At 35.3% G+C, this 27,199-nt stretch overlaps 1 protein-coding gene across 1 annotated transcript in view; it reads left to right on the forward strand.

The window, feature by feature from the left end:
- The window catches only part of LOC133205657 (leucine-rich repeat serine/threonine-protein kinase 1-like), an 89,482-nt gene that overhangs the window by 36,443 nt on the left and 25,840 nt on the right, over nt 1-27,199 (forward strand). Inside the window, exons 12-18 of the mRNA XM_061341506.1 lie at nt 767-861; nt 2,262-2,384; nt 5,122-5,321; nt 7,930-8,792; nt 14,309-14,582; nt 14,738-14,812; nt 17,127-17,366. Of these exons, the coding sequence (XP_061197490.1) occupies nt 767-861; nt 2,262-2,384; nt 5,122-5,321; nt 7,930-8,792; nt 14,309-14,582; nt 14,738-14,812; nt 17,127-17,366 (1,870 nt within the window). The remainder of the gene's footprint in view (nt 1-766; nt 862-2,261; nt 2,385-5,121; nt 5,322-7,929; nt 8,793-14,308; nt 14,583-14,737; nt 14,813-17,126; nt 17,367-27,199) is intronic.

Consider the following 27,199-nt stretch of genomic DNA (forward strand, 5'->3'; position numbering starts at 1 on the left):
CCTTATTTCTTCTTTAGTTTCATAAATGTCTATATTGAGAAATCAGTCTAAATATTGGACTACTTTCTGTCAGTTTTTCAAGTGGAACATGATATTTAAACATTATAATTCTTTTTATGAAAAGTAAAGGTTAATCTGGTAAGTACCTCTCACATTTCTATACTTTAGGGGATTATAAGTGGGTCTTGTGAGCTTTCTTTGTTGGAGATGTTGGAGCATGGGCTTTTGCATGTGATTTTAGAAAATTCTCTGCGAATCCATTATTTATGTTTCACATTATTTTCGATCACCTAAGCCAGGGAGTTTTTGTTTTTAAATTTTATTCAAAACACATTTATCTGTCATTTCCAAAATTTAAAAAGGTACCCAATATTTTATCTCAAGAGTCTCTATTACACATTTGTAACCAATTTTGACAGAAAGCATTTATAGGGTAAAAGGAATTCAAGTTTATTTAATTAGAACAAGGCCCATATCAAGATAAGATGGAGATCGATTGTAAATTGGTTTTGGCTATCAAAAATTCTCCACTTAAGTGTAGCATATAGGTCACGTTTCAGCTTTTCTCCAAACCAAACTTGCAGATGGGTTGATTTTGTGTATACTTTATTAAATGCATGCTTTGATTGCGCCCCCTCCTCTCCCCCCAGAGGGGGGGGGGGTTCAGTCATGTTTGGACAAATCCAGTGTAATATAGTTCTAAATTCAACCTAATAAAGTGGAAATGAAATTGCTAAGTCTCTCAGATTTACAATACAAATTTCAGGTTAAAGACAATGAATAAAATGATGGAAAGATCCGGAACCTTATTTAGAGACCCGGAGGATGTGGAACAAGCCACCAGATTTCTACATGAGAATGGTAAAGTCAATACTAAGCATTGCCTTGCTCTTGCTTAAGATGGTGAAGGGATTAGTTCTAGGTCTTACATGTTCCTAGTAATTTTTATTCAACAAGTTTTTGTTTCCATTTTTTTTTCTTAATGGTATTTTTACTAGACTAAGTGTTTGGGACATTGCTTCTGCTTTAGCTCAACTGATCACCTGTTGTCTGGCATCTGTTTGTCTGTCTGTCTGTATGTCTAGCTGTCCATCCATTTGTAAACTTTTCATATTTTTAACATTTTCTCAAGAATGACTGGGTCAATTTTAACCAAAATTGGCACAAAGTATCCCTGGGTAAAGGGAATTTTAAATTCTTCAAATGAAGGGCCAAGCCCTCTTCCAATTAAGGTATGATAATCAACAAAAGGCAAACATAGAGTGGAGTCATTAAAAAATCTTCTTCACAAGAACCACTGGCCAGAAAAGGTGAAACTTAAGTGGAAGTATCCTGGATAGTGTTGATTATAAATTGTTCAAATCATTACCCAGTACTCCTGGTGTAAGGTGGGGCCACAATAAGGAATGAAAGTTTTACATTGAAATATATAAGACAAATCTTTTAAATTCTTTTCAAGAAAGCTTCTTGGAGAAGGTTTGTTTCTAAGTTGTTCAAATCGCTACTCCCTGGAATAAGGTGGGACCACAATATGGGATGAAAGTTTTACATTGAAATATATATTTAAAAAAATCTTTAAAAATCTTCCTCTCAAGAACCACTGGACCAGAAAAGTTGAAACTTATGTGAAAGCTTCCTAAGAGAGTGTAAGTTCTAAATTGTTCAAATCATGGACTCCAGGGGTAGGGTGGACCACAATAGGGGATAAAATAGGGGGGGGGGGAGGCAAAAAAAGGACTATATGGAAATTTTTTTTTCAAATCTTCTAAAGAATCATCTAAAGAACCTTTAATTTGCAAACATTCCCAAGTTGTGTGGATTAATTTTTTTGTTTTTTTCAAAATATGGACTCTGGGTTAGAGTTTGCTAAAATCAGGATAAAATTTTACATAATGCATGTATGCAGAAAAAAAATCTTTTTCATAACTGCAAGGGCATATGTGGTCACAATTTTTCATGGAAATGTAAAAATCTTTTGAAAATCTCCCATAGAACAGCAGGACTAAAGTAACTCAGGTGAGCATTGTGGCCTATAGGCCTCTGGTTATACAGTGACAAACTAAAGGTGATGTGTGAGTAATATTTCTTCACAAAACGCACAAGTTATAAACCTTTATTTATACTTCATGTATTTAATAGATAAAGTTATCAGACAGGAGTCATTTTATTTCAGAATGCAAAATTGCTTACTTCTTGAAAAATATCTCTTGAGTTTTGTTGGAAATTAAGAATAAAAGTAACTTCTCTCTCCTAAATTCCAGGTATACTGTTCCATTATGAAGATCTCACGTTAAAGGATCGTTATTTTCTGAACCCTCAGTGGCTCTGTGATCAGCTAGCCCGAGTTGTGACGGTAGACCAGGTCAACAACTTCACTCAAAATGGTGACTATCTTTCTTATGTGTAACAATCAAAACAATTAAGCCATCAGTAGGGGTGAGGGAGTTGAGGATGTTGGCAGCATCCAGTATGTGATCCAAACTAGCTCAGTGTACAGTCAAACCTGTATTAAGCAATGTATCAAGGGAAATTCTCTAAAATGGTTTCATATAACAGGTAATCTCCTTAATCGGGGATTCTGAATCATATTCTAGCAATATTTGAAGTTTATAAATACATACTAAATAGAAAAACTTGTTTCCTGTTGTCTGTGCTTCATCATAATTTTGAATAATTTTTATTCTTCTTGATTAATAAAATGTATTCAATTAATATTTCTTTGTACAAATTGTTTTAATTTCTAATTCCTTTAAGGTAAATTTAACTTGTAAAAAAAATCCCAAACGAGATTTTTTTTATGTGTTTATTATAACATTTTTTTTTACCATAGAATTAAAACTACTCACGACAAGATTATGCCCAAAGATGGATTTTTTTTTAGATATGATATCACAAGGAAAACTCAAGGATTTTTTAAAAGGAAAAAAGTAACAAATATCATACACTTTCAAAGTTAATCTAGGGTTACTTTTACTGTATTTCTTATTTTAAAAAGTTTCTATTTGAGACCAGATCACATACTGCAAGTATCTCTCTGTAAATTGGGAGGAAGGGGCAAAACCAAACTTTTTTTTTTACTCTTTTTATTGAAAAATGGAGCTAAAAGTCACTAAAGTTAGGGACCTAAGCTGCTTAAGGAGAGAAAATGATGGTTACTTGTCATGTTAGACAGGGAGATGCTGGATGTAGGTAAATTATAATGAAAAATTTCTCTGGAGGAAATTTAATGAGGTGGCCTCTATCACAAGTTTGACTGTGTTTTCCACATCAATTTAAAGCAGAGACTGAGTGCTTTCATATCCCATAAAAAGTTTCCCCTGATAGTCCAGGTATTGAAAAAACCGGCTGTGTGAAATTCAGTATTCTTGAATTTTGAAGAAAATGGATGTATTTGATTACCTTAAGCAAAGAATAAAAGCACCCCTCGATTCAAAAAAAAAAAAACATGGATTATAATCTTCTGAAACAGTTCTTTCATTATATAATTTAATTTTGGTTGTAATGCATCACTTGATTGGACAAAAAAATTAGTTTATAAATATCGAATAACCTGTGTTGCCTACATCACAATGACTTGCGTCAAAAACGTATCAATCCTCTTGACGTTACATTTAAAATATGTACAATTTGAAGGGATTTTTGAGGTAGAAATTGTCTTATTTTCTATAATCAATAATTGAAAATTAAATTATATGGAATGAATTTAATAGTTACCCAAGTTATACTGGTATAACTTGGGTTGGAAGAGTTTATGCTTTTTTTTATAAACTGCTTCGCGGTTTATTAAGGGTAAACTGCCCCAACTAAGGTTATACAATGTATAACTTGGGTTGCTATTAAGTTCATTCCTAAAATAATTGAACATTTTGGATCAGAGATTGGGGTCTACCGGTATACAAAATATTGAAAAACAGCTTAAATCTTTGGCCATTTTTGAAGAAATTTTCAGAATTTGAGGATAATGATGCAATTTATAACGTCATAATACATGGGCAAGCAAGAAAATTACATTTTGCAGTCACCAAGAGTCCAAGTGAAATTTATTGTATTTTCAACAAAAAAAGAGCAGTTTTAATTTTTCAGAAATTTACAGGACCAAAAATGGCCCTAAGTGATCCTTGTTTTAAAGTTATAAATTATTCCTTGTATTGGTTATGATGTTAATTGTGTGATTATAATGTATAAATTTGATAACAAAAGCAAATACACATTCCTTAAAAGTTAAGGTGTGTACATATTTAGTGAAAACATCACTTTCAAATTCGGAAACAAAGTTAATTAATTAATCTGACATGTAACACCTTGATGGCAGGTTCTAAGCATGTGGTCCTGAATGAAAGACTTACGTCAGAGAGATTTAAATTAACACTAGGCTTAAGATTATCACCATACTTTAACAACTACAATGTAATTCATGAACAATGAATTAATGGAAAATAAACAGATTTATATAAGTTTATCTGATGATATCATGCAGCATTTGATTTATATGTATTACATATAGAAAGGAAGAAAACCTTTCTGACTATATTCCACACTTTTTCTTCTTTTATAGGCTGGGTACTTCACAACTTATGGTGAATTTACTTTCCTCGTATGTCATAACCTTGAAAAAAAATAAATTGTGAGTCAAGGTCAGATCAGATTGTTCAAACTTCTTGGGTATAATTTACCAAGTTCATTGTCATCAATGTATCTAAAAGACATCAAGTTAAGTGTTACAAAATAATGCACAGTTTATTTATCTACGCCTTTCTGAGTACTAATAGGTAGGTTTATAAGGGTCTTTTTCACCCCTACCTTTTTAGGGGGTGTCTCTCGAATGTTGTAATGGTTTATATGCAAAGACCTTTGATCTTGTCTGTTCCAAACTATGTGTTAGTTTTCAGATCATAACCTAAAAGTCACAGGATGTGTCCTACATACTGTAAAGGTTCATGGACCTCTAGATGGTATTTTTGGTACATTTGAAGAGTAGAAGTTTCTTCAACCTTTTCAGTAAATTATTGGAACCATACACAATACTCATGGCAAACAAAAAAAGGAGAGTTCAGTATTGATTAGTATGTATTTATCTGTTGACTTGTTCACCATCATGGTATGATCTATTTGATTTTTCAGGTGTGATGAAGGCCACTAATCTACATGTTCTGTTTAAGCAGTCCTCTTTCCAGCCAGAGAACATCGAGCATTACATTTGTGGGCTTCTGTCCAAGTTTGAACTCGCCCTCGAGTTTGACCAGCAGCATCTGTTGATTCCATCCCTGTTACCAAGGGAACAAGACATGCATAACTGCATCAGGAAAAGTGAAGATGTTAAGGTTAGATTTTTTAAAATGAAAATATGAATTGCAAAAAATATATACACTTAGTAGAGCTTCTTATCTACGAAATCCATGCAAACTCGATTCATTTATCTAGCAGCTCTAAATAATCTCAGTACAGTTTACTAATATTAACTCAGAACAATCTCAATAGACTTCACTTACTTTTAACACTAATTTATCAGATCATAAAAGTTGCTGATCAAACAAATCAGTTGAATTTACACATCAATTAAGTTCAACTATGTCGAGCTTCAGGGGAAGAACTGCTAACGATAGTATTGTTCTGCCACCTATCTCCAAGTCAATTTTCAAAAGTTATCATAGGAATCTCGAGTTATGGTGCAAATTTTTAAAGCAATAATCAACTCTACTCTGCACAAAATCAGTAGACCTAATATGTATTAAATCTGTATAAATTTGTGTCTATCAACTCTATATAGACTCATTTGATTTTACATATCTATCAACTCTGTATCTAGACTCAATGCATATCTGTCAAATCTGTATTACATTCAGTTTAATTTACATATTTATCAGCTCTGTAAACACTCAGTTGAATGTACACCTATTAGTTTTGTACAAAATCAGTTTAACTTATCTATCAATTGACTTTGTACAAATTCAGTTGAAATTATGTACTGTATAAAGGGTGATTTTAGTGACCTGCAAATTTAGTGATTTTATCCTAAAAGTTGGTATTTAGTATAAGCATAATTAAATTTTAGCAATTTTAGGGAAAGCTTTAGAAAGCTTTAGAAAAGATTTGTCATTGAATTATTAGGCTAGCAGCATCTGTGTTTAGCATTACCAAGATCATCACTAATAATACCAAAATTAGTGGGTTACTAAAAATTCCCGTTATGCGGAATATCTTTACTATCAACTCTGTACAAACTTAGTTAAATTTATGAATTTATCAACTTTGTATTGATGATAAACGGAGCCCTAATGGCCTCAGACGTGAGTATGACAAAACGGAGAGAAATTTTAAGGTCAAAATATAAGTACATGAAAAATTAATATCAGAAATAATCCAGAACGGAAATCAAAGTCTCAGGTTAGACGCACCTAGCTGGGGTTAATATAATTCTCAGATGATTAAGAATGATCTGTTCATTAATGGTTATTTAGAACTTGTTAAGTGATACATATGTATACTAATAATGGTTGGTATTTAGGATTTTGTGTGCAAATTAATATCTAAACAAAATCAGTGAAATGAATTATGTCATGAATTAGCAAGTCATAGTAATGTGGAGCAAAAAATTTTAAACACTAAGGATTTATTCTAAGTTATAGATTCACCTGAGTCATGTAGGTAACTGCTTGCTGTTTGTTAGATCTCCCTTTGTTGTGTGTCATCTGTAGATCATAAATTTTTCAACATCTTCTCTGAAACAGCTGAACTAATTTCAACCAATTTTGGCAAATAGCATCTAATGTTAATTGTAAATTTTTTTATCCCTGTCTCCATAGACCAATACCATCATGATTAATGAAGCTCAAAAAATTTTCATCTTTTCTCCTTGACATCTAGCACTGGCAAACTGTTGGCATGGTTCTAATGAGCAATTAGTCCTTGACAAAAATTGTGAAATTCATGATTCCTGGATTAGGGTTCAGGCTTCAGGGAGGGGCTAAGCTGGTCATTTTTTGAAAATGCATTATGTCTTAAATCTTAGACATCTAGCAGGCAAAATATTGGCATGATAATGATAGTACGATATTACTCATGATCCTTTTTAGCAAAATAATAAACTCATGGCATCTGCATGGTTCTTGGTTAAGGCCTTCGGATGGGGCCTAATTAATTGGACATATACATGTATTGAAAACACATTACGCTTTTGAAAAATTTGATCCAAATTGTATGCTCAGTAAAATATTTTTGATACGTTCAAGATAAGAGTGCCACCATGACCACCCATGGGCCTTAACAGTCAACTGAGTTTCTTAGGTTATGACCACTTTGGGTCCACCTAGTCTAGACTTTGACAAAACTTTTACAGTTTGATGAGGACCCTATAATCATTATCCCATTCTCTTTGAAGGTCATGAGTTAAGAAGATAAGGAACATTGTTCAATAAATTTCAGTATATGACCAGTTTAGCCCCATCCTGAAGTCTGAACCCAAGGACAATGAAATTCACAATTTTTGTACAGGGCTCATTGCTCATTACAGTCATGCCAACAATTTAATAATGTATGTCCAAAATCTCATACTATCAATTTGACAAGTTGAAGGCCATTTTCCTGTAGGTTATTCAATTTTGATCACTGCAACAGGAACTAGAAATGGCTCATCCATCTTAATTGGAGAATAAAACAACTCTGCTGTATTATTTTTTCATGGGTATTTTGATGTGTATGTGTTACTGTGGAATCATCAATGTTCGTGGATTTCGTGGGTCACCCTTATCCATGCATTTACATCCCCATGAACAATTATTTGTCAACATATTTATTCATTGAATCTTCTGTATATATGAGTTACCCACGAAATAACGTCCCCATGAACCAATAAATTTTGCTTGCCCACGAACATTGACCCCCACGAATTTAAATGATTCCACAGTATGCTGTATTGTATGTATTTTGTAGATTCCATTACAAGATGACACATTCAGAAGACCTCACTCGGGTTCATTCAGTATTGGTAGCCCGAACACCTCAGTCTCCCAGAGACCTGCTCCCTTGGCATTTGTGAACAGCCATCCCTCTAGTAATGTCATTTTTTCCCACTGTAGATTGTATGTTATGACATATTTTCCCAGTGGATTTTGGCCAAGATTAATCACTAGGATTCTTGCAGATAGATCTATGTACGACATTGTAAAGGAACTTTTCCCAATACCATGTGATATTTTAGATGCTTGCCCCTATCTTAAACAGAAAGAACCTTGTTGGCAGCTATGGCAAACAGGAATACAGCTACTGCATCATAAGGCCGTTTTATTTCGTATTAAAGAAGTGCTACCAGGTCTTACTGGATTTTGTGATTATCAAAGAACGGAGTTGAAATGCTGGATAGAGAATCGCTGGTCCCATATTGACATGCAGAACAGTGTAATACTAGAGATGGGATTTTGCTGTGATTCAATAGAGTTTACCTTTGCAGACAGAAGTTCATCACAGCATGGGATGTGTGCAATCACTAAAAAAGAACAAGTCTTTATGGATGAGAAAGCATGTGCTAAGTTCCTTGTGAAGATTTCAGAGCATGTTGATAACCTATTGCAGGACTGGTATCCAGAGATCGGAGAATCTCGATTTGTACAGAACTGTTATGGTAGATACTTAATCACCAGGGTCATACCATGTCCTCATTGTCTTTTTGAAGTCGTGAAGGAGGAGAAAAAGAATGACACTACATTGTTCTGGCAGTGTGTTGACCAAAATCTGGACGTCACTTCAACTGTCTCTTTGTCTGATATAGAAAGAAGTGAAACATCACTCAGTGAAAGGTAAGGCATTCTTTGTGATCTGAATTAATGGATGCAGCTTGATGGCTCTTTTAAAACAGGCTTTTGCCAACTTGAGTGGTCTTGCTAGGACTTACGATCATATTCGTTTTCACTGAGATCACTTAAGGTGAAATACAACTTAAGTACATGTTCCTAGTTCTTGCGTAAGTAATTTCCGTGGGGTATAAGGTTTGCACTAATGTCACTTACACAAGGGTAAAATACAGCTTACCTAACACTTACATAAGCAATCTCAGTGCAGTTTATGGTTTTATTACATAAATAGATAATTTAGAATCACTGACTGCAACCTGTTACCAAATATAGTGTTATGTTTTAAAAAAATATCCAAATAAAGTGCTAATTAACTTTTTTATTAGGTCACCTGAGTCACTCAGGTGACCTATTGCTATCCGTTCTCGTCCGTTGGTGTGCGTCGTGCGTTGTGTGTTAACATTTGAACATTTTTAGCTTCTTCTCTGAAACCACTTAACCAATTTCAACCAAATTTGACATATAGCATCTATGATGAAGGGGAACAAAAATTGTGAATTTCATGGTCCCTGCCCCCCTGGGGCCTGAGGGGTGGGGCTAAAACCACCAAAAATAATGCAATCTTTAAAAATCTTCTTCTTTACTCCTGGACATCAAGCAGTCAAACTGTTGCATTGAGCATTGAGCCCTCTACCAAAATTATGAAATTCATGGCCCCAGGGTCAGGGGTTCTGGCCCCAGGGTGGGGCTATATAGCTCATATAGTGAAAGTGCATTATTTCTTTGGAAATCTTCTTCTCTGCTCCTGGTTATTAAATTAAGAAACTAAGTACATAGTTATGAAGAGCAAGAGTGCCTCTTCCAAAATTGTGAAATTCATGGCCCCAGGGTCAGGGGCTCTGGTGTTAGCGCGGGCTCTATTGATTATATAGTGAAAATGCATTGATTCTTTGAAAATCTTCTTCTCTTCTCCTGGGTATTAAATAAAGTAAGTAAGTACATAGTTGAAATGAGCAAGAGTGTCTCTTCCAAAATTGTGAAATCATGGCCCCAGGGTCAGGGGCTCTGGTGTAAGTGCGGGGCTCTATTGATTATATAGTGAAAATGCATTAATTCTTTGAAAATCTTCTTCTCTGCTCCTGGGTAATAAATAAAGTAACTAAGTACATAGTTATGATGAGCAAGAGTACCTCTTCCAAAATTGTGAATTTCATGGCCCCAGGGTCAGGAGTTCTGGTGTTAGGGCGGGGCTCTATTGATTATATAGTGAAAATGCATTAATTCTTTGAAAATCTTCTTCTCTGCTCCTGGATATTTAATAAAGTAACTAAGTACATAGTTATGATGAGCAAGAGTACCTCTTCCAAAATTTTGAATTTCATGGCCCCAGGGTCAGGGGTTCTGGTGTTAGGGCGGGGTCTATTGACTATCTAGTGAAAATGCATTAATTCTTTGAAATCTTCTCTTCTCGTGGGCATTAAGGTGATAAACTAAGTACATAGTTATGATGAGGAGGTGGGCCTCTTCCAGAATTGTGAAAGCCATGGCCCCTGGGTCAGGGGTTCTGGTGTTAGGGCGGGGCTCTATTGATTATATATTGAAAATGGGTTGATTCTTTGAAAATCTTCTTCTCTGCTCCTGGAGATTATTTAAACAAACTAAGTGCATGGTTATGATGCATAAGGAGGCCTTTTCAAAAATTGTGAATTTCATGGCCCCAGGGTCAGGGGTTCTGGTGTTAGGGCGGGGCTCTATTGATTATATATTGAAAATGGGTTGATTCTTTGAAAATCTTCTTCTCTGCTCCTGGAGATTATTTAAACAAACTAAGTGCATGGTTATGATGCATAAGGAGACCTTTTCAAAAATTGTGAATTTCATGGCCCCAGGGTTGGGGTTCTGGTGTTAGGGCGGGGCTCTATTGATTATATAGTGAAAATGCATTGATTCTTTGAAAATCTACTTCTCTGCTACTGGAGATTATTTAAACAAACTAAGTGCATGATTATGATGGGCAAGGATGCCTCTTCTAAAATTTTTAAATATATGGCCTCAGTTTTTGGGGTTCTTGAAGGGGGGGGGGGGGCTATTGATTATATAGTGAAAAAGCATTAATTCTATTAATTAATCATTAATTAATCCTGTCTGCTCCTTAGTGTTGAGCTGATAAATAAATTGCTTAGCTATGATGAAAATTGGAGCTTCGAACAGAATTTTTAAATCTTGTGGTCCTAGGGTCAGGGGTTCTGGCATAACGAGGGGGGGGGGGGGTGATAATATAGTCAAAAAGTGTTAATTCTTTGAAGTCCATAGTATTGATGATGAGGGTAACTCTTCCAAATTTGTAAATTTCTTGACCCTTGGTCTTGGGTTCTGGTGTTAGGGTAAGGCTTTGTTGAATCTGTAGTGAAAATGCATTGTACCTGTGAAATTCTTCTCTGCTTCTGGGCATATCGGAAGCAAACTGATTAAAAGTTTAAATTATGTAAGTAAGTGTATTTCTTCCAGATTTTTGAACATCTGGACCATTTGTCTAAGCATTCTGGTCCTGCGCAGGGCTCTATTAATTTGTATTCTACTTAGAGAAGTTATTCCCCTTTTCCATTCACCTTTGATAATTAATCACTGTAAATAATGTATTTGAAAGGTTAATAGAATAAGGTAATTATGCAAGAATATTTATCGTATAATTAAAAAAGTACTTTCTTAGTTTTAAAAATCAGGTAGACCTGTAAGTAATAGATAAATAAAAATGAGACAAAAATAACTTATTAAAAGTTCTTCAAAGACCATAAGAGAGCAGTCAATGCTAGAGGTTTTAATATGGGATTAAAAATAGTACAGAAGCACCAATAGTTTGTTAAAAGTCTGCATGGTGATAGTGTTAAGTGGGGGACAGATTAGAACAGAATTTATGACTTGATACTGAATACTAGACTAATTATTTTGTTGATCCTGATCTTCCTACTTCTCTTGCTTTAGGGCAACAAAGCTTCATCTATCAGTGTATTTAACTTCTAAATTGTTGTATTATACTCAGGTGACCGTTAAGGCCCTTGGGCCTCTTGTTCCTATTGGTGTTATTTCATGAAAACTACCAGATTTCAATGGAATCTTGAAGAAAAAAATATTTTTTACATAATTATTTGTGGTGATTTCTTACTTTCATAAGATCAATTAGAAATATAATCACTACTTCAAATTCATGAATGCCTCTCCCTCTTCAAAGGGGAAATAATTAAAACAAAGTAAGATTTGGGTGGGGTTATTTAAAAATCTTCTTCTCAAGAACCAAAGGCAAGAAAAGATTAATCTTATGTGAAAGCTTCCTGACATTGTGTAGATTTAAGTTTGATCAAAACATGATCCCTGGGGGTAGGGTGTGGTCACTATTGATGATCAAAGTTTTACATGGGAACACATACAGTCAAACATTGTTATCTCGAAAATACTTCAAGATATCCGATGATTCGAGATATCCAGGGTAAAATACTTAAGAAATACCAAAGTTCAACTGTATATGAAAAATCTTTAAAAATCTTCTTCTCAAGAACAGCAAAGCCATGATCAGTCATATTTATATGGAAGCATCCATAGGTAGTGTAGATTCAAGTTTATGCAAAACACGGGTAGGATGTGGCCACTCTTGGCGATCAAAGTTTTAAATGGGTGTAAATACAGTAAAACCTCATTATCTCAAACTTAATTGGACTGAGAAAAAACTTTGAGATATCCGAGGATTTGTGATATTGAAAGTAAATACTTAAAGATTAAGTGGTTGGGACTTCCACAACACTTCATCATATCCATGGTATTCCAGATATCAGTGTTCGAAATACCGAAGTTCAACTATAGGTAAAATCTTTTTCTCAAGTACAGCAAAGTCATGATTGATCATATTTATATGAAAGCATCCTCAGGTAATGTAGATTCATATTTGTTTAAAACGTTACCCCTGGGGGTAGGGTGGGGCCACAGTGGGCGATCAAAGTTTTACATGGGTATACATAGGTAAAATGTTTAAAAATCTTCTCAAGAACAGCAAAGCGGTGATTGGTCATATTTAGATGAACGCATCCTCAGGTAGTGTAGATTCAAGTTTGTTCAAAACAAGAAACAAGGCCCCCAGGAGTAGGGTGGGGCCACAATGGACAATCAAATTTTTACATAGGAATTTATACTGTAGGAAAAATCTTCTTTTCAAGAAAAGCAAAGCCATGATTAATTATATTTATATGGAATCATCCTCAGGTAATGTTGATTCAAATTTTTCAAATCATGACCCCCCTCCTTGGGATAGGGTGGCCATGGCGGGGGCCTTGATGGCCTTGGGAGAGCAAAGTTTTACATTGGAATATATAGGAAATATCTTTAAAAATCTTCTTTCCAAGAAAAACAAATCCATGATTAGTTATATTAATTCAGAAGCATCATCAGGTAGTGTAGATTCAAGTTTTTTTTTCAAATCATGTTCCCTGGGGGTAGGACTGGGCCACAGAAGAAGATCAAACATATTGAAAAAAAATATTCTAAAGCCATGATTAGTTGAAGAAATGCTTGCTTGATTTAGCTTAACTTGGTGTACACTAGTGTACACCGATGTATATGGTTGTATTGTAAAATCAAGTGCATTGTACAAGCTGCAGTGTACATGGTGTATCTTGCCAATGTGGGGCTGAAATTTTTTTTTTAAAGTGAAAAAATATAAAATGCATTAAGAATTGACTAAATTATTTAAAATAGTAAAAAAAATAATTTCAATGTCATCATTTACACATAAAGACAGCTTAAATGGGATTTCTTATCCTTTATATGACATAAAATCATTTGTTAAATTTCTAATTGTACCATTCTCTGCCATATTGGGTTCAGTGCTAAACCTTTCAACACATGCCCTAAATTTGGTGTAAGAAAGTGTACACTCAGTGTACACCAAAAGTCACACCCCTGCACTTGATTGTGAAAGGTGTACATGGGGTAAAAGGTATAAGTAAATCAAGTTCACCCATAGAAGCATCCTCAGTTAGTGTAGATTCAAGTGTGAACAAATCATGCCCCCCCCCCCTTTCCCGTGGGTGGTGGGGGTGTTTATTTGTGATCACTTATATATTTAATCTTTTCAATACTGAACTGATTTCTGCTTTTTTCCTAACCAATGTGCACAGGTGAGCAACGTGGCCCATGGGCCTCTTGTCTGTGTTAGGAAATCTTTCTTCATATTAAGTAGATTATACTAAGAAAAAGACACAATTTTCTTTATTGTTTCTTGATTTTGACAAACGGTGTTGCCATGGTTACTAAAAAATAGAAATCTTGGTGAAATTCATTGAAAAGGTTACTCCTCCTGCAGTTTTAGGCTGATTGCAATTAAACTTGCCTCAAAAGAGACTAAACCAAGGCTTATTATTTTTTTATTGCTGTTGCCATAGTTTCAAGTCCAAGTGCTACTTTTCTCTTTTTTTGTTATACAGTAGAGTTTTGTCATATTTTTCTGATTGTTTTGAATTTCATCGTATTCACAGGGAAAGACAAAATGGAATGTATTGTTTCCTTGTGGAGAAGTGCATACTTAACTGTCTGAATGACCACAATGAGATTTGTCCCAGTCATGGTAGCATGTCCCCACGGTTCATGATGAGTGTAGAGGGGATAGCCCGCACTCTCTACATTGCCCCTGACATTGTTTTCAATGACCTTGACACCAGTATTCTGATTGGTCCAGCTGATAATCTGACTCTTGTGAAGCTGATTGGTAAAGGAGCTTTTGGAGAAGTTTATCAAGGAAAACTAAGAAGGGTAAGTACACAATGTATGATAATTCTCCAAGCAGCAAGAAATACTTTTATAGTTAGCAGGATTGTTATAGTTCCCATATAGCAAAATATGTTTTGAAGATGTTGTCAATCTTTTCTGTAACTATAATTTACTCATACAATTTTGTACTTCTTTAGGTTGATGAACCATTGGAAGATGTAGCAGTTAAAATGCTGTGTGGTCCTTTCAAAGATATTGCACTTCAACCTAAGGTGAAATTGAAAATAAAGTCAGTTCAGTGTATACATACAACATCCTTATTAGGTCACCTGAGTCACTCAGGTGACTTGTTGCTATCCGTTTTTGTCTGTAGTCATACTTTAACATTTGAACATTTTCAACTTTTTCTCTGGAACCTCTGAACCAATTTCAACCAATTTTGGCATATCGCAACTATGGGTTAAGGGGAACAAAAATTGTGAATTTCATGGTTCCTGCCCACCTGGGGCCTGAGGGTTGGGGCTAAAACCACCAAGGTTAATGCAATCTTTAAAAATCGTCTTCTTTACTCCTGGAAATCAAGCAGTCAAACTGTTGGCATGATTGTAAAAAGCATTGAGCCCTCTACCAAAATTGCAAAATTCATAGCCCCCAGAGTCATGGATTCTGGTGCTAGGGAGGGTTATATAGATCAATAGTGAAAGTATAATATTTCTTTGAAAATCTTCTTGTCCTCTCCTGGGTATTAGACTAAGTACCGATACATAGTTATGTTGAGCAAGGGTGCCTCATCCAGAATTGTGAGTTTCATGGCCCCTGGGTCAGATGTTCTTGTGTAAGGGTGGGGCTCTATTGATAGTGAAAATGCATTAATTCTATTAATTAATTCTATTATGCAGACAGTGCATAGTTATGATGAACAAGTGTGCTTTGTACAAATTTTTTAAAACTTGTGGTCCCAGGGTCAGGGGTTTGGGTGTTTCTTTGAGGGGGATAGGGGATGTGAAAATATGTTTATTCTTTGAAAATCTTCATCTAAGTGCATAGTTATGATAATGAAGGTACCTCTTCCACATTTGTGAATTTTATGACCCTAGGTCATGGATTCTGGTGTTAGGGTTGAATCTATAGTGAAAATGCATTATTTCTTTGAAAATCTTCTCTGCTCCCAGGCATATCGGAAGCAAACAGAGGAAAAGATGTAATAAACAAGGGTATTTTTACCAGATTTTTGAACATCTGGACCATTTTGTCAAGTGTTCTGGTCCTGGCCAGGGCTCTTAAATTGTATTCTACTGAGAAAAGTTCTTCCCCTTTGCCATTCACTTTTGATAATTTATCACTGTAAATAATGTATTTGAAATGTTAATAAAATAAGAGAATTATGCAAGCATTTTGATTGTAAAATACAAAAAGTACTTTAATAGATTTTAATGATCAGGTAGACTTGTAAATAATAGTTAAGTAAAATTGAGACAAAAATAACTTATTAAATGTTCTTCAAAGACCAAGAGAGGTCAATGTGAGGTTATAATAAAGGGTAAAGAATAGTACAGAAGCACTAATTTGCATGGTGATAGTGATAAATGGGAGGACAATCTAGAACTTAATTTGTGAATTGCTACTGAATACTAGACTAATTATTTCGTTGATCCTGATCATTCTATTTTACTTGCTTTTGGGCAACAAAGCTTCATCTATCAATTTATTTTATACTCTATGGATCCTCTAAATTGTTGTAATATACTCAGGTGACTGTTAAGGCCCTTGGGCCTCTGTTAATTATTATACAGTTATTGCTGTTTATTCAGTCCATGCGAGGATTTAGCCATCTGAGGAAACAATATTCACAAAGCCTGAAAGGTGAGGTACATATTGTGCTTCGAAGGTGGCTAAATCATTGTATTGACTGAAAAAACACCAATAATTGTTTTATTATATGCTTCCATAATTAAATGACACAGAGTCATTAAGTAATCTATGCCATCTTACTTTTTTACATTTGCTGAAGTCCTAGCCAAATGCAATAAGAAATGTGGGGTTAAAATAAACATATCCAGTTATATTAATTTGTAGGTGCAATATAGGAAAAAAAATATTATGTTCAACTGAGTGGAAGTCGGGCGAAAGTAAAATATTTTTCCAGAACTATTTGTATCCATTTGGAATTTTCCCGATATAGTTTTAGTCCATTGTATACATATAAATCCTTATGTTCACCTGGAAGGTCACAATGTATTATTTTTTCTACATTGTTGGATCTCAGCCCATCAGAGAGCTAGGAATTATTTAATCTTAAAATAATTGGAATTGTTGTATACAAACAAATATGAGACATGATCAGTCTTATCTTGTCATAAAACCAATCTGCTAGAATAATAAAGGGTTGGGATTGGGGGTCTGGTAAGTCTTTCACTTGTCATGTTATTGCTATAGACTTTTTTCTTAACCCTACATATTGTTATGGATTTTTTATAATCATTCTTATAAGGTACATTGCAATTTTAGTCTGCACATTGAATATATATAATCTGAGGATATTCTTTTGAAAAAAGATGTGTTCTACTGGAAGTCAACATTTTGCAGGGTCAATCAGACCTCCACATGGAGAATGCAACATCAGCCTACCTGACTGCAAGACAAGAGATCTCCATTCTACAAACTATACAACACCAAAACATTGTCCCCCTCCTCGGTCTAGCCATGAGGCCTCTGTCCTTGGTCCTTAGTCTGGCACCACAAGGAAGTCTTGGAAACAAACTTCTGCAGATTGGACAAGAAGGAAAACGACTAAGTGTGTATGCCATCAAGCAGATTGTTTTGCAGGTGAGCATGACTCTTTGTGGGAGTGCTCCTAAAATACTGAGAAATTGTTACACTCAGGGGCGTGTTATTATACCACCCATCTCCAAGCAAAAAGTTGTTGGGGTAAAACTTAGTTTTAAGAAAGTCACTGGGACTTTGAATTTTACTTCCCTGTAAGTGAGATTCTTTATATCTGTATAGGAATATTGTAAAAGTCACCCAGGGGAGTCATAAAAAGAATTCCTCATAACTGAGATTTCCCTATGACCAAGTAGTGGAATAACTGTGTGTATCTGTGTGCCTGTAGAATCAAGGTTGAGGTCAGTGTTAAAGTAGTTAATCAAGTTAATCAAGTTAGATTTTCTGGTCACCTTTTGTCTGTCGGTCCATCCGTCCATCTGCAAACTTGATCAATTTCAACCAAACTGGACATAAAGCATTCTTAGGTGAAGGGGATTCAAGTTTATTCAAATGAAGGGCTATGGCCTCTTTCAAGGGGATATAATTAAAAATTAGTGAAAATTTCATAACATCTTTCAAAAATCTTTTTCTCAAGAACCACTTGGCCAGAAGAGTTGAAACTAAAGTGAAATTTATATAAAACCAACACAAATGACATTTACAAATTTATTCAAATTGCCTTCTGGTAACTACTCAGCTATCTCTTTACTAAATACTATTTATAAAATCGCATCCGGCTCAATTGCTAATAGAATGAAAAAATATCTTGATAAAATTGTTCATCGAGATCAAACTGGATTTATACAAGGAAGAAATATTTCTGAAAATATAAGACTGATATATGATATCATGCAATTTACAGAGGAAGAACATATACCAGGACTTTTACTCCTGGTAGATTTTGAAAAAGCTTTTGATTCCTTTGTCTTGGTCTTTTATACAGAAATCCCTCAAATTTTTTAATTTTAGTAATTCCTTTAGAAAATGGGTTGATATTTTTTATACAAATATTACAGCTGCTGTTAATCAAGGAGGAAATCTATCACAGTCTTTTAACTTACACAGAGGCTGCCGTCAAGGAGATCCTTTGTCTCCATATTTATTCCTCATTTGTGCAGAAATCCTTGCAATCAGCATAAGAAACAATAAAGATATAAAAGGGATTCAGTTTATGAATACTGAAAAAAAGTTAACTATGTTGGCAGATGATACTTCTCTAATATTAGATGGAAGTGAAAAATCCCTTCAGTCTAGTCTTGTTACTCTTAAAAAATTTGCGGATATATCAGGTTTGCACATAAATTATAGTAAAACTCAAGTAGTTTGGATTGGGTCAAAAAAAGGTAGCAATGATACTCTATGTACAGATAATATATTAGAGTGGGGAAAAGCAACTTTTAAATTATTAGGCATTGAATTTGATACAAATCTTCAAAATATACTTATGCTTAATTATGCATCTAAAATCGGTAATATAAAAAAATTAATACAACACTGGAACAAGAGAAATTTAACTCCTCTTGGTCGCTTGACAGTTTTAAAAACCCTTTTACTGCCGACCTTAAATCATATTTTTGCATCTCTCCCAAATCCCTCTGAAATACAAATAAAAGAATTAGAGAAGATTTTCTATACATTTGTAATGGGTAGTAATAATTCAAGACTGAAAAGGAAAATTTGCATAATGAATTATAAGGAAGGGGGCTTCAAGATGATCAGTGTAAGAGAGTTCATTATGTCCTTAAAACTAGTATGGATGAAAAAATTGTTACTACAGGACAATGGGTTGGATTCTTTTTTAGATGTTGACATTAAAAAAGTTGTATACTGTGGGCAAGAGTATGTTGTCAAAAAAATGAATGATTTAAAAAATATATTTTGGAGGGATGTGTTGCAAGCATGGTTAAACTTTAGTGAAAAATCCTTACAAAATGACACACTTCTTTCTTTAGAACCATTATTTCTAAACAAAAATTTAATTATTAATAAAAAGCCATTTTTCTATAGAAGATGGTTTTCAGGTAATATTTCATGTATTAGTGACATACTTTATGAAGATGGGTCATTTATGAGTTTGAATGACCTGCACGCGAAATACGGGATAAAAACACATTTTCTTGAATATAATGGCATTAAAGCAGCAATATTAGAATGGCTGAGAAAGATAAACAGAGATCCTAATAATTTATTAAAGGTAACTTATCCATATATTCCAGAGAATGTTAATTCTCTACTGAATGCTAAAAAATCCCATGATTTCTATGAAATATTAATCAAACAAATAATTGAACCTTTGGGTAAAATCTCTTGGAATAGAGTCTTTGACTTGAGCAATGGTGAATGGGAGAAAATCTTTTTACTCCCATTCAAAATTACAAAAAACACAAAACTTCAGTGGTTCCAATTTAGAATAAATCATAAAATACTAGCAACAAAGTCCTTCCTGCATAAAATTAAAAAAATTGACAGTAATGTATGTACTCTTTGTAAAACAGAAACTGAAACAATTGAACACTTGTTGTGGGAATGTGAACATGTTCAGACTCTTTTAGAGAATTTTGCAGAGTACTGCTTTGATAGAATCCACTCTACTATAACCTTCTCAAAAAAGGAATTTTTACTAGGCTCTGTGAAGAAAACTGACAAGCTTAAAAATATTATTGCTCTACAAATCAAATATTACATTTATCTGTACAAATGTACAAACAGAAACATTTCCTTAGGTGGGTTGATATCCTCTATTAAGACAATGTATGAATTACAAAAATATATATCTTATAAAAATAATGAAAGAGAATCTTTTGATGAAAGCTGGAGACTTTTGAATGACTTATTTTCATAATTCTCTCTCTCTCTCTCTCTCTCCCCTCTCTCTCCTCTCTCTCTCTCCTCTCTCTCTCTCTCTCAATTTTTTTTGTAAAAAGAAACCATTGAAAATACAATAAATTATAAAAAAAAAACTACTCAGCTATTATAAAATTGCAACAAACTATAATGAAAAATTACACACGCAAACAATGTATTTACAGTACTCTAGATATTTACACTAATTATCAGGCAACATGCCTGATACAACCAGGCATTGTTAATGAGTAAATGCAATGTGTATTAGGCCGATGGCCGAATATGGTAGCCGATGGCTTGTATGTGTGGTGGGCTGCAGGCCCCCATGTATGTGAGGCTGATGGCCTAGTGACAGTGTGAGGCCGATGGCCTTGAGACAGTGAAATGAATGCGGCCGATGGCCTGTGTGCGTGTGTAAAAGTGGATCTAACATGGATTTACAATAAACAAAATTTCTTTTGGGGTTAAATAACACACTTGACCAAGTGTGAAATGCCCAAATGAAGTTATTATAATGTCAATATAATAGCTGAGAGCCCTAAAAGGAATTATCAAACACCACCACTCTTGATCTGATACCAAAAATTATAAAATCCAATGAACATAGATACAAAGCAAATTCATCTTCTTGAATTCCAACTTAACCCGTATTATGAACAGGAGATAAAATAAAATGTAAAGTTACATTCGCTTATAAAACTACATATGTACGTAACTGTTCATTGTTTAACAATCCGCTCCAAGTTTTGTGAAAACAAACCAAATACACAACATGATGTGAACATAAAATGTTAAATTGCATGCTTAACTGATCTATTACATTTACATACACAACTGCCTTAAACATACAGCTAGTCTTTTTTACACAGTTTTTTGACAACACATTGCCTTTTGTGCACGTGACAAAGTTTGACCATCGGAACGAATGTACCTGGTGTAACAGTCTGAGCTCCATCTACCCAAGGTTTTGATCAAGTGATCTTCTACTTGGCCACCGGCAGCAGAGGTAGCAGCTCCTATTCTGAAAGAGTGGCCATTGAAATTCTCGTCATCCAAACCCAGCAATTTGAGTATCTGCTTTAGTTTGGTAATGAAAAAGTGTCTTGATAATAGATTTCCACTTTCATCCGTAAATAAGGCTGATTTAGACATGACACAGTTGTACCACTTTCTTCGAAGGTTTAAATATTTTAACATGGATTTCACTGGACACACGGTTTGGTCTGACTGAAATAAACAGATCTGAATTCCTTTACGAAAAGGGTCAGTTTTAGATCGTTTAAGCGTGATAGTATAAGCTTTGTAGTTTCGATCCATGACGACATCTTCCACACACAATAGGTTGTCTTGATTTATATCATTCACAGTGAATTCCCCGCATCGAAGGAATGCGAAAAATGCTAGAGAACAAGCAGCTTGCAGCATGGTATCTAGGAAATAACCGAACATACCCCGCTGTAAGACATTTTGAATTTGGATCAAAACACTGTATGTAATGGGCCTCCTTTTCTGTTTATAACTTTGTTGTTTTTGAATTCCCCTCAACACTGTTTGCAACCTTGCACACGATTCATCTGATGATAGAGGATTAGAAATACCAGCCTTCACATAATGGAATCTCACAGCTGCAAGATACAATTTGATGGTATTGTATGTTAGTTTTAGGGAATTGCAGCAGTGTGTAACAAAGTAAATAAGGGTTTGTTCTGAGATCTTAGGTGGATTATAATTAGGCGCTTCTATTCCAATCGATGAAAGGAACTGGCAATATACTGTAAATCCTGTTCTGTATGCCCTCCTTGTATTGTCGCTGATTGAAGATTTGCATAAGTCCCTAGACTCTTTCTCTAATACAGGATTAATTCTTTCAAGGATGGTACTGGTACTGGCATTGCTGCTGCTGCTGGAGCTACTTCTCTGAATTTTGTCATCTGGAAACGAGAAAGAGAGTCAGCAATAATGTTTATCTTTCCTGGAACATGATCACATAATACAAGGAAATTATTATTAGCTGATATCCAAGTTAGTTTTCTTAGTAGCTTCATAATCATAGAGGATTTTGATCTGCGTTTTTTAATTATCTGAACAGTGGCCAGATTATCACACCAAAATTTAATTCTCTTTCCTGACCATTTATGCCCCCATATCACAGCGGCAACAACTATGGGATACAATTTTAACAATGCCATAGATAATGTGTCATCGCCGAGGTCTTGAATTTCTGGAGGCCATTTTCCTTGGAACCATTCTCCGTAATAGTAACCCCCATAACCAATGGTAGAAGAAGCATCTGTATACAAGGATATGTCTGAGGCACAAGTCACATTTGCCTCCAGAAAGAACGAATGTCCATTCCACTGCTTTAGAAATGTTTCCCACATAGCCAAGTCCATTCTGCATTCTTTAGTTAAATTTACGTGATGATGTAATTTAGTAACTGAATGGGCCAGAGTTAAAAGATATGAAATAAATGATCTGCCTGCTAGAATAATTCGTGCTGCGAAACTGAAATGCCCTAATATGCTGAGTAGTTCTCTTTTTGTGCAGGAACGTTTTGACTTTAAATTGCCAATGAGAAAAAATATGCGCTCTATTTTTTCTGGTGGGATTTGTGCTTCCATTTTAACAGAGTCCAATATAATTCCCAAGTATTCCATTTCTGTACAAGGTCCTTTTGTTTTCTTCTCCGAAATGGGAATTCCTAAATTGCCAAACACCATTGTTAGTATTGCCATACTTCTGAATCCTTCTTCCTCTGTAGGATCCAATGTCAAGAAATCATCTAACAAATGTAACACCTGCTTGATTTTGTAATTATTGGTTAAAATTCAGCAGACGGCCTGTGAAAGCATATCAAATATTTTGGGGCTACTTCTGCACCCAAACACTAAGCGTTTATAAAAGTAATATTTGTTTCTCCATTTTATGCCATAAAAAGGTTGCACTGTTTTTGACAAAGGTAATAGCTTGAATGCGTCCACAATGTCAGTCTTGCACATCAATGAATTAACACCTAATGATTTCAAAATATTTATGGCATCATCAATACGCACATACTGTAACGAGTAATCGTCCTTATCGATGAGGCTATTGATGCTAACTTCGGATGACGAGTCATGAGGCGATGAGAGGTCTACTATCAATCTGTATTTCTTTGAGTATTTTCCTTCGGCAACACCAATAGGGCTAATACGATAGACTTCAAACGGTGGTTCATCATATGGTCCATCTACATAACCTTTGTCAATTTCATACTTGAGTAAAGTGTCTACTACTTCAGGTTTCTTCCTAGCTGTACTTAAATTTTTGCATTCAAATGAAGTCAATGGCAGCTTAGAAATTCCTGTATCAAATCCATTCTCCAATCCATTTATGAAAGTATCTAAAAAGTTTTTGTCTGGATGATGGTGCAATTCTGACTTAAATGCTTCGATGTTGATCGTAGTTAAAATTTCTTGTTTTTCGGAATCTGACTGTAAGGTAAAATCAGGTAGTCATTGCTTCTCACTTTGGTTGCCCTCCTTTTGTTTCGTGGTTGTTTTACATTGCGTGGAAGTATGTTTTCCCATCTTACAAGTTGAACATATATGTACCAAGTTACACGAGGGTCTGTTGCATCCTGTCTCACTGTTAAAATTGTTACAGATTTCTCTGCCCCTATGCATGATTCTGGGCCTTCCTTGCACATCCAGTTGGTTTTGTTGTCCTCTGTTCCTGTTTTGTCCTGGAAGTGAACTATTTGAAACTGCACTGAATTTTGCTCTTGGGCAGAAATGTGAAGTGTGTGTAGTACTGTTGCAATTCTCACATCTTATTACCGTCTGGCCAGCAAAAATAGTGGTAAACAGTTTCGTGTCCCTAATTGACCAGTCAACTCTGATATTTCTTTGATGAAGAAGGGCACTGGTTCTCGCTGAAAAGGCCTTGTGATATTCGTAAAATGCAGAACCACGTGTCATGGACGCCATCTCCACGATATCACGTTCATATGCATCCAATTCTATCCTTCTTTCCGGATATATTTCACAAATGATGTTTTTGAATTTTGAGAATGCCAGTATAAACTCGCTTATGGTTAAGTTTCTTTGTAATCTGGCATCGGTATTTTGTTTCAGTAAGATATAACGGCCTTCCGTATCTTGAATTTTGTGTTCCTCATTTTCACGAGGCAGAAGTAAAGCGGCAAGATTGACATCCTTACCTTGGATAATGTTGTTCCTGAGGTTTGTGGACACAGTCTCGACATACGGGACCGAATCCGATGGAACACAAGAGCCCGATGGTAAATTAACACGGTCCGGTTCCGATGTCGGTGTACTCTGGTTGGGATTTTGCTGCTGTAAATTGCTGACAACATTTGTAAGTGACAGAAGAGATTGTTGTATTGTATCAATTGCTTGGCTCAGCGAGTCTATTTTGGTTTCATTTGTTGACTTCCGCCCAGCCTCGTTATGAATTGCTCTCTCCGAAGATGCTGGAAGTTCATGAACTTCATCGCCATTTTGATTCTCACTAATGTCAATTGTTCTTTCGTCTGACAGAGAACTGCTAAGCTCTTTACGACTGTTTTGTACATTGTCTTTATAAATTTGAAGTAATTGAGATTTCTTTAAAGTAGCTGGCACTACTATATTTGAGTCTTTCAGTTTTTGTATTAAGTCTGATGACGACCAATTTTCGGGTATATTAGCGTCCCATCTAGATGTGCTTTGATTTTCACTGCGAGTACGCACATTCCTACCTGGAATCTCACTTGTCTTTCTTTTCCTTCCCGTCATTTTTAGCTCACCTGAGCCAAAGGCTCAAGTGAGCTTTTCTGATCAAAATTTGTCCGTTGTCTGTCGTCGGCGTCGTTGTTGTTGTAAACTTTTCACATTTTCATCTTCTTCTCAAGAACCACTGGGCCAATTTCAACCAAACTTGCCACAAAGTATCCTTGGGTGAAGGGGATTCAGGTTTGTTCAAATGAAGGGCCATGCCCTCTTTCAAGGGGAGATAATAAAGAATTAGTGAAAAATTAATAGCATCTTTTAAAAATCTTCTTGTCAAGAACGACAGAGCCAGGGAAGATGAAACTCATGTGGAAGCATTCTCAGGTAGTGTAGATTCAAATTTGTTCAAATCATGACCCCCGGTGGTAGGGTGGGGCCACAATGGAGGATCAAAGTTTTACATAGAAATATATAGGAAAAACCTTTAAAAATCTTCTTCTCAAGAACAGCACGCCATGATGAGTCATATTTATATGGAAGCATGCTCAGGTAGTGTAGATTCAAGTTTGTTCAAATCATGACCCCTGGGGGTAGGGCGGGGCCACAATGGAGGATCAAAGTTTTACATAGAAATATATAGGAAAAATCTTTCAAAATCTTCTTCTCAAGAACAGCAAAGCCCTAATTGGTCATATTTATATGAAAGCATCCTCAGGTAGTGTAGATTCAAGTTTGTTCAAATCATGACCCCCTGGGGTAGGGCGGGGCCACAATGGAGGATCAAAGTTTTACATAGAAATATATAGGAAAAATCTTTAAAAATCTTCTTCTCAAGAACAGCAAAGCCATGATGAGTCATATTTATATGGAAGCATCCTCAAGTAGTGAAGATTCAAGTTTGTTCAAATCATGACCCCCGAGGGTAGGGTGGGGCCACAATGGAGGATCAAAGTTTTACATAGAAATATATAGGAAAAATCTTTAAAAAATCTTCTTCTCAAGAACAGCAAAGCCTTGATTGGTCATATTTATATGGAAGTATCCTCAGGTAGTGTAAATTCAAGATTGTTCAAATCATGACCCCCTGGGGTAGGGTGGGGCCACAATGGAGGATCAAAGTCTTAAATAGAAATATATAGGAAAATATCTTCTGATGAAGAACTGCAAAGCCATGATTAGTCATTTTGATATGGAAGCATCCTCAGGTAGTGTAGATTCAAGTTTGTTAAAATGATGACCCCCGGGGACAGGGATGGGCCACAATGGGGGGTCGAAAATTTTACATAGGAACATATAGGAAAATATCCTCTTCTCAAGAACTGAAAATCATGTTTAGTCATTTTGATATGGAAGCATCCTCATATAGTGTAAATTCAAATTCGTTCAAATGATGACCCCTGGGGTAGGATGGGGCCACAATGGAGGATCAAAGTCTTAAATAGAAATATATAGGAAAATATCTTCTGATGAAGAACTGCAAAGCCATGATTAGTCATTTTGATATGGAAGCATCCTTAGGTAGTGTAGATTCAAGTTTGTTAAAATGATGACCCCCGGGGACAGGGATGGGCCACAATGGGGGGTCGAAAATTTTACATACTAGGAACATATAGGAAAATATTCTCTTCTCAAGAACTGAAAATCATGTTTAGTCATTTTGATATGGAAGCATCCTCAGATAGTGTAAATTCAAATTCGTTCAAATGATGACCCCTGGGGTAGGGTGGGGCCCAATGGGGGATCGAAAGTTTTAGATAAGAACATGCAGAAAAAATATTTCTTCTCAAGAACAGAAAAGCTATGTTTAGTCATATTGATATGGAAGCATCCTCAGGTAGTGTAGATTCAAGTTTGTTCAAATATTGACCTCTGGGATAAGGAGGAGCCACAATGGGGGATCTAATTTTTTCAAAATTTACTCAAGTACAACAAAGCCATTTGTTATATTGACATGGAAGCATCATCAGGTATCCCCCCCCCCCCCTTGGAACCTTTTCAATACTGAACTGATTTGTGCTTTTGCCCAGCCAATGTGCTCAGGTGAGCGATGTGGCCCATGGGCCTCTTGTTATTTTCTATAGTCACAATAATAAGAGCCTCGGGCTAAAGTTCAAGTCATTGGGCCATAACATGTAAACATTGAAACGAAACAAACACACGTGTATCCTGGGTCGGTAGTCACATACTGTATGTGCATTTACCACTTGTAAATAGTCCACATATCATGAATACGCTACAAAAATCCAAGTTGGCTAGGAGACGAATATATTCCAAAGGAATCTAGAGAAAATCTTTGAGATGTAACACTACAGTTGCAGGAACTAGACAAGATGCTAA

The sequence above is a fragment of the Saccostrea echinata genome, unplaced genomic scaffold (assembly GCF_033153115.1).
Source record: "Saccostrea echinata isolate AGI-Se365-2 ecotype Australia unplaced genomic scaffold, CSIRO_AGI_Sech_v1 ptg000002l, whole genome shotgun sequence".
Lineage (NCBI taxonomy): Eukaryota > Metazoa > Mollusca > Bivalvia > Ostreida > Ostreidae > Saccostrea > Saccostrea echinata.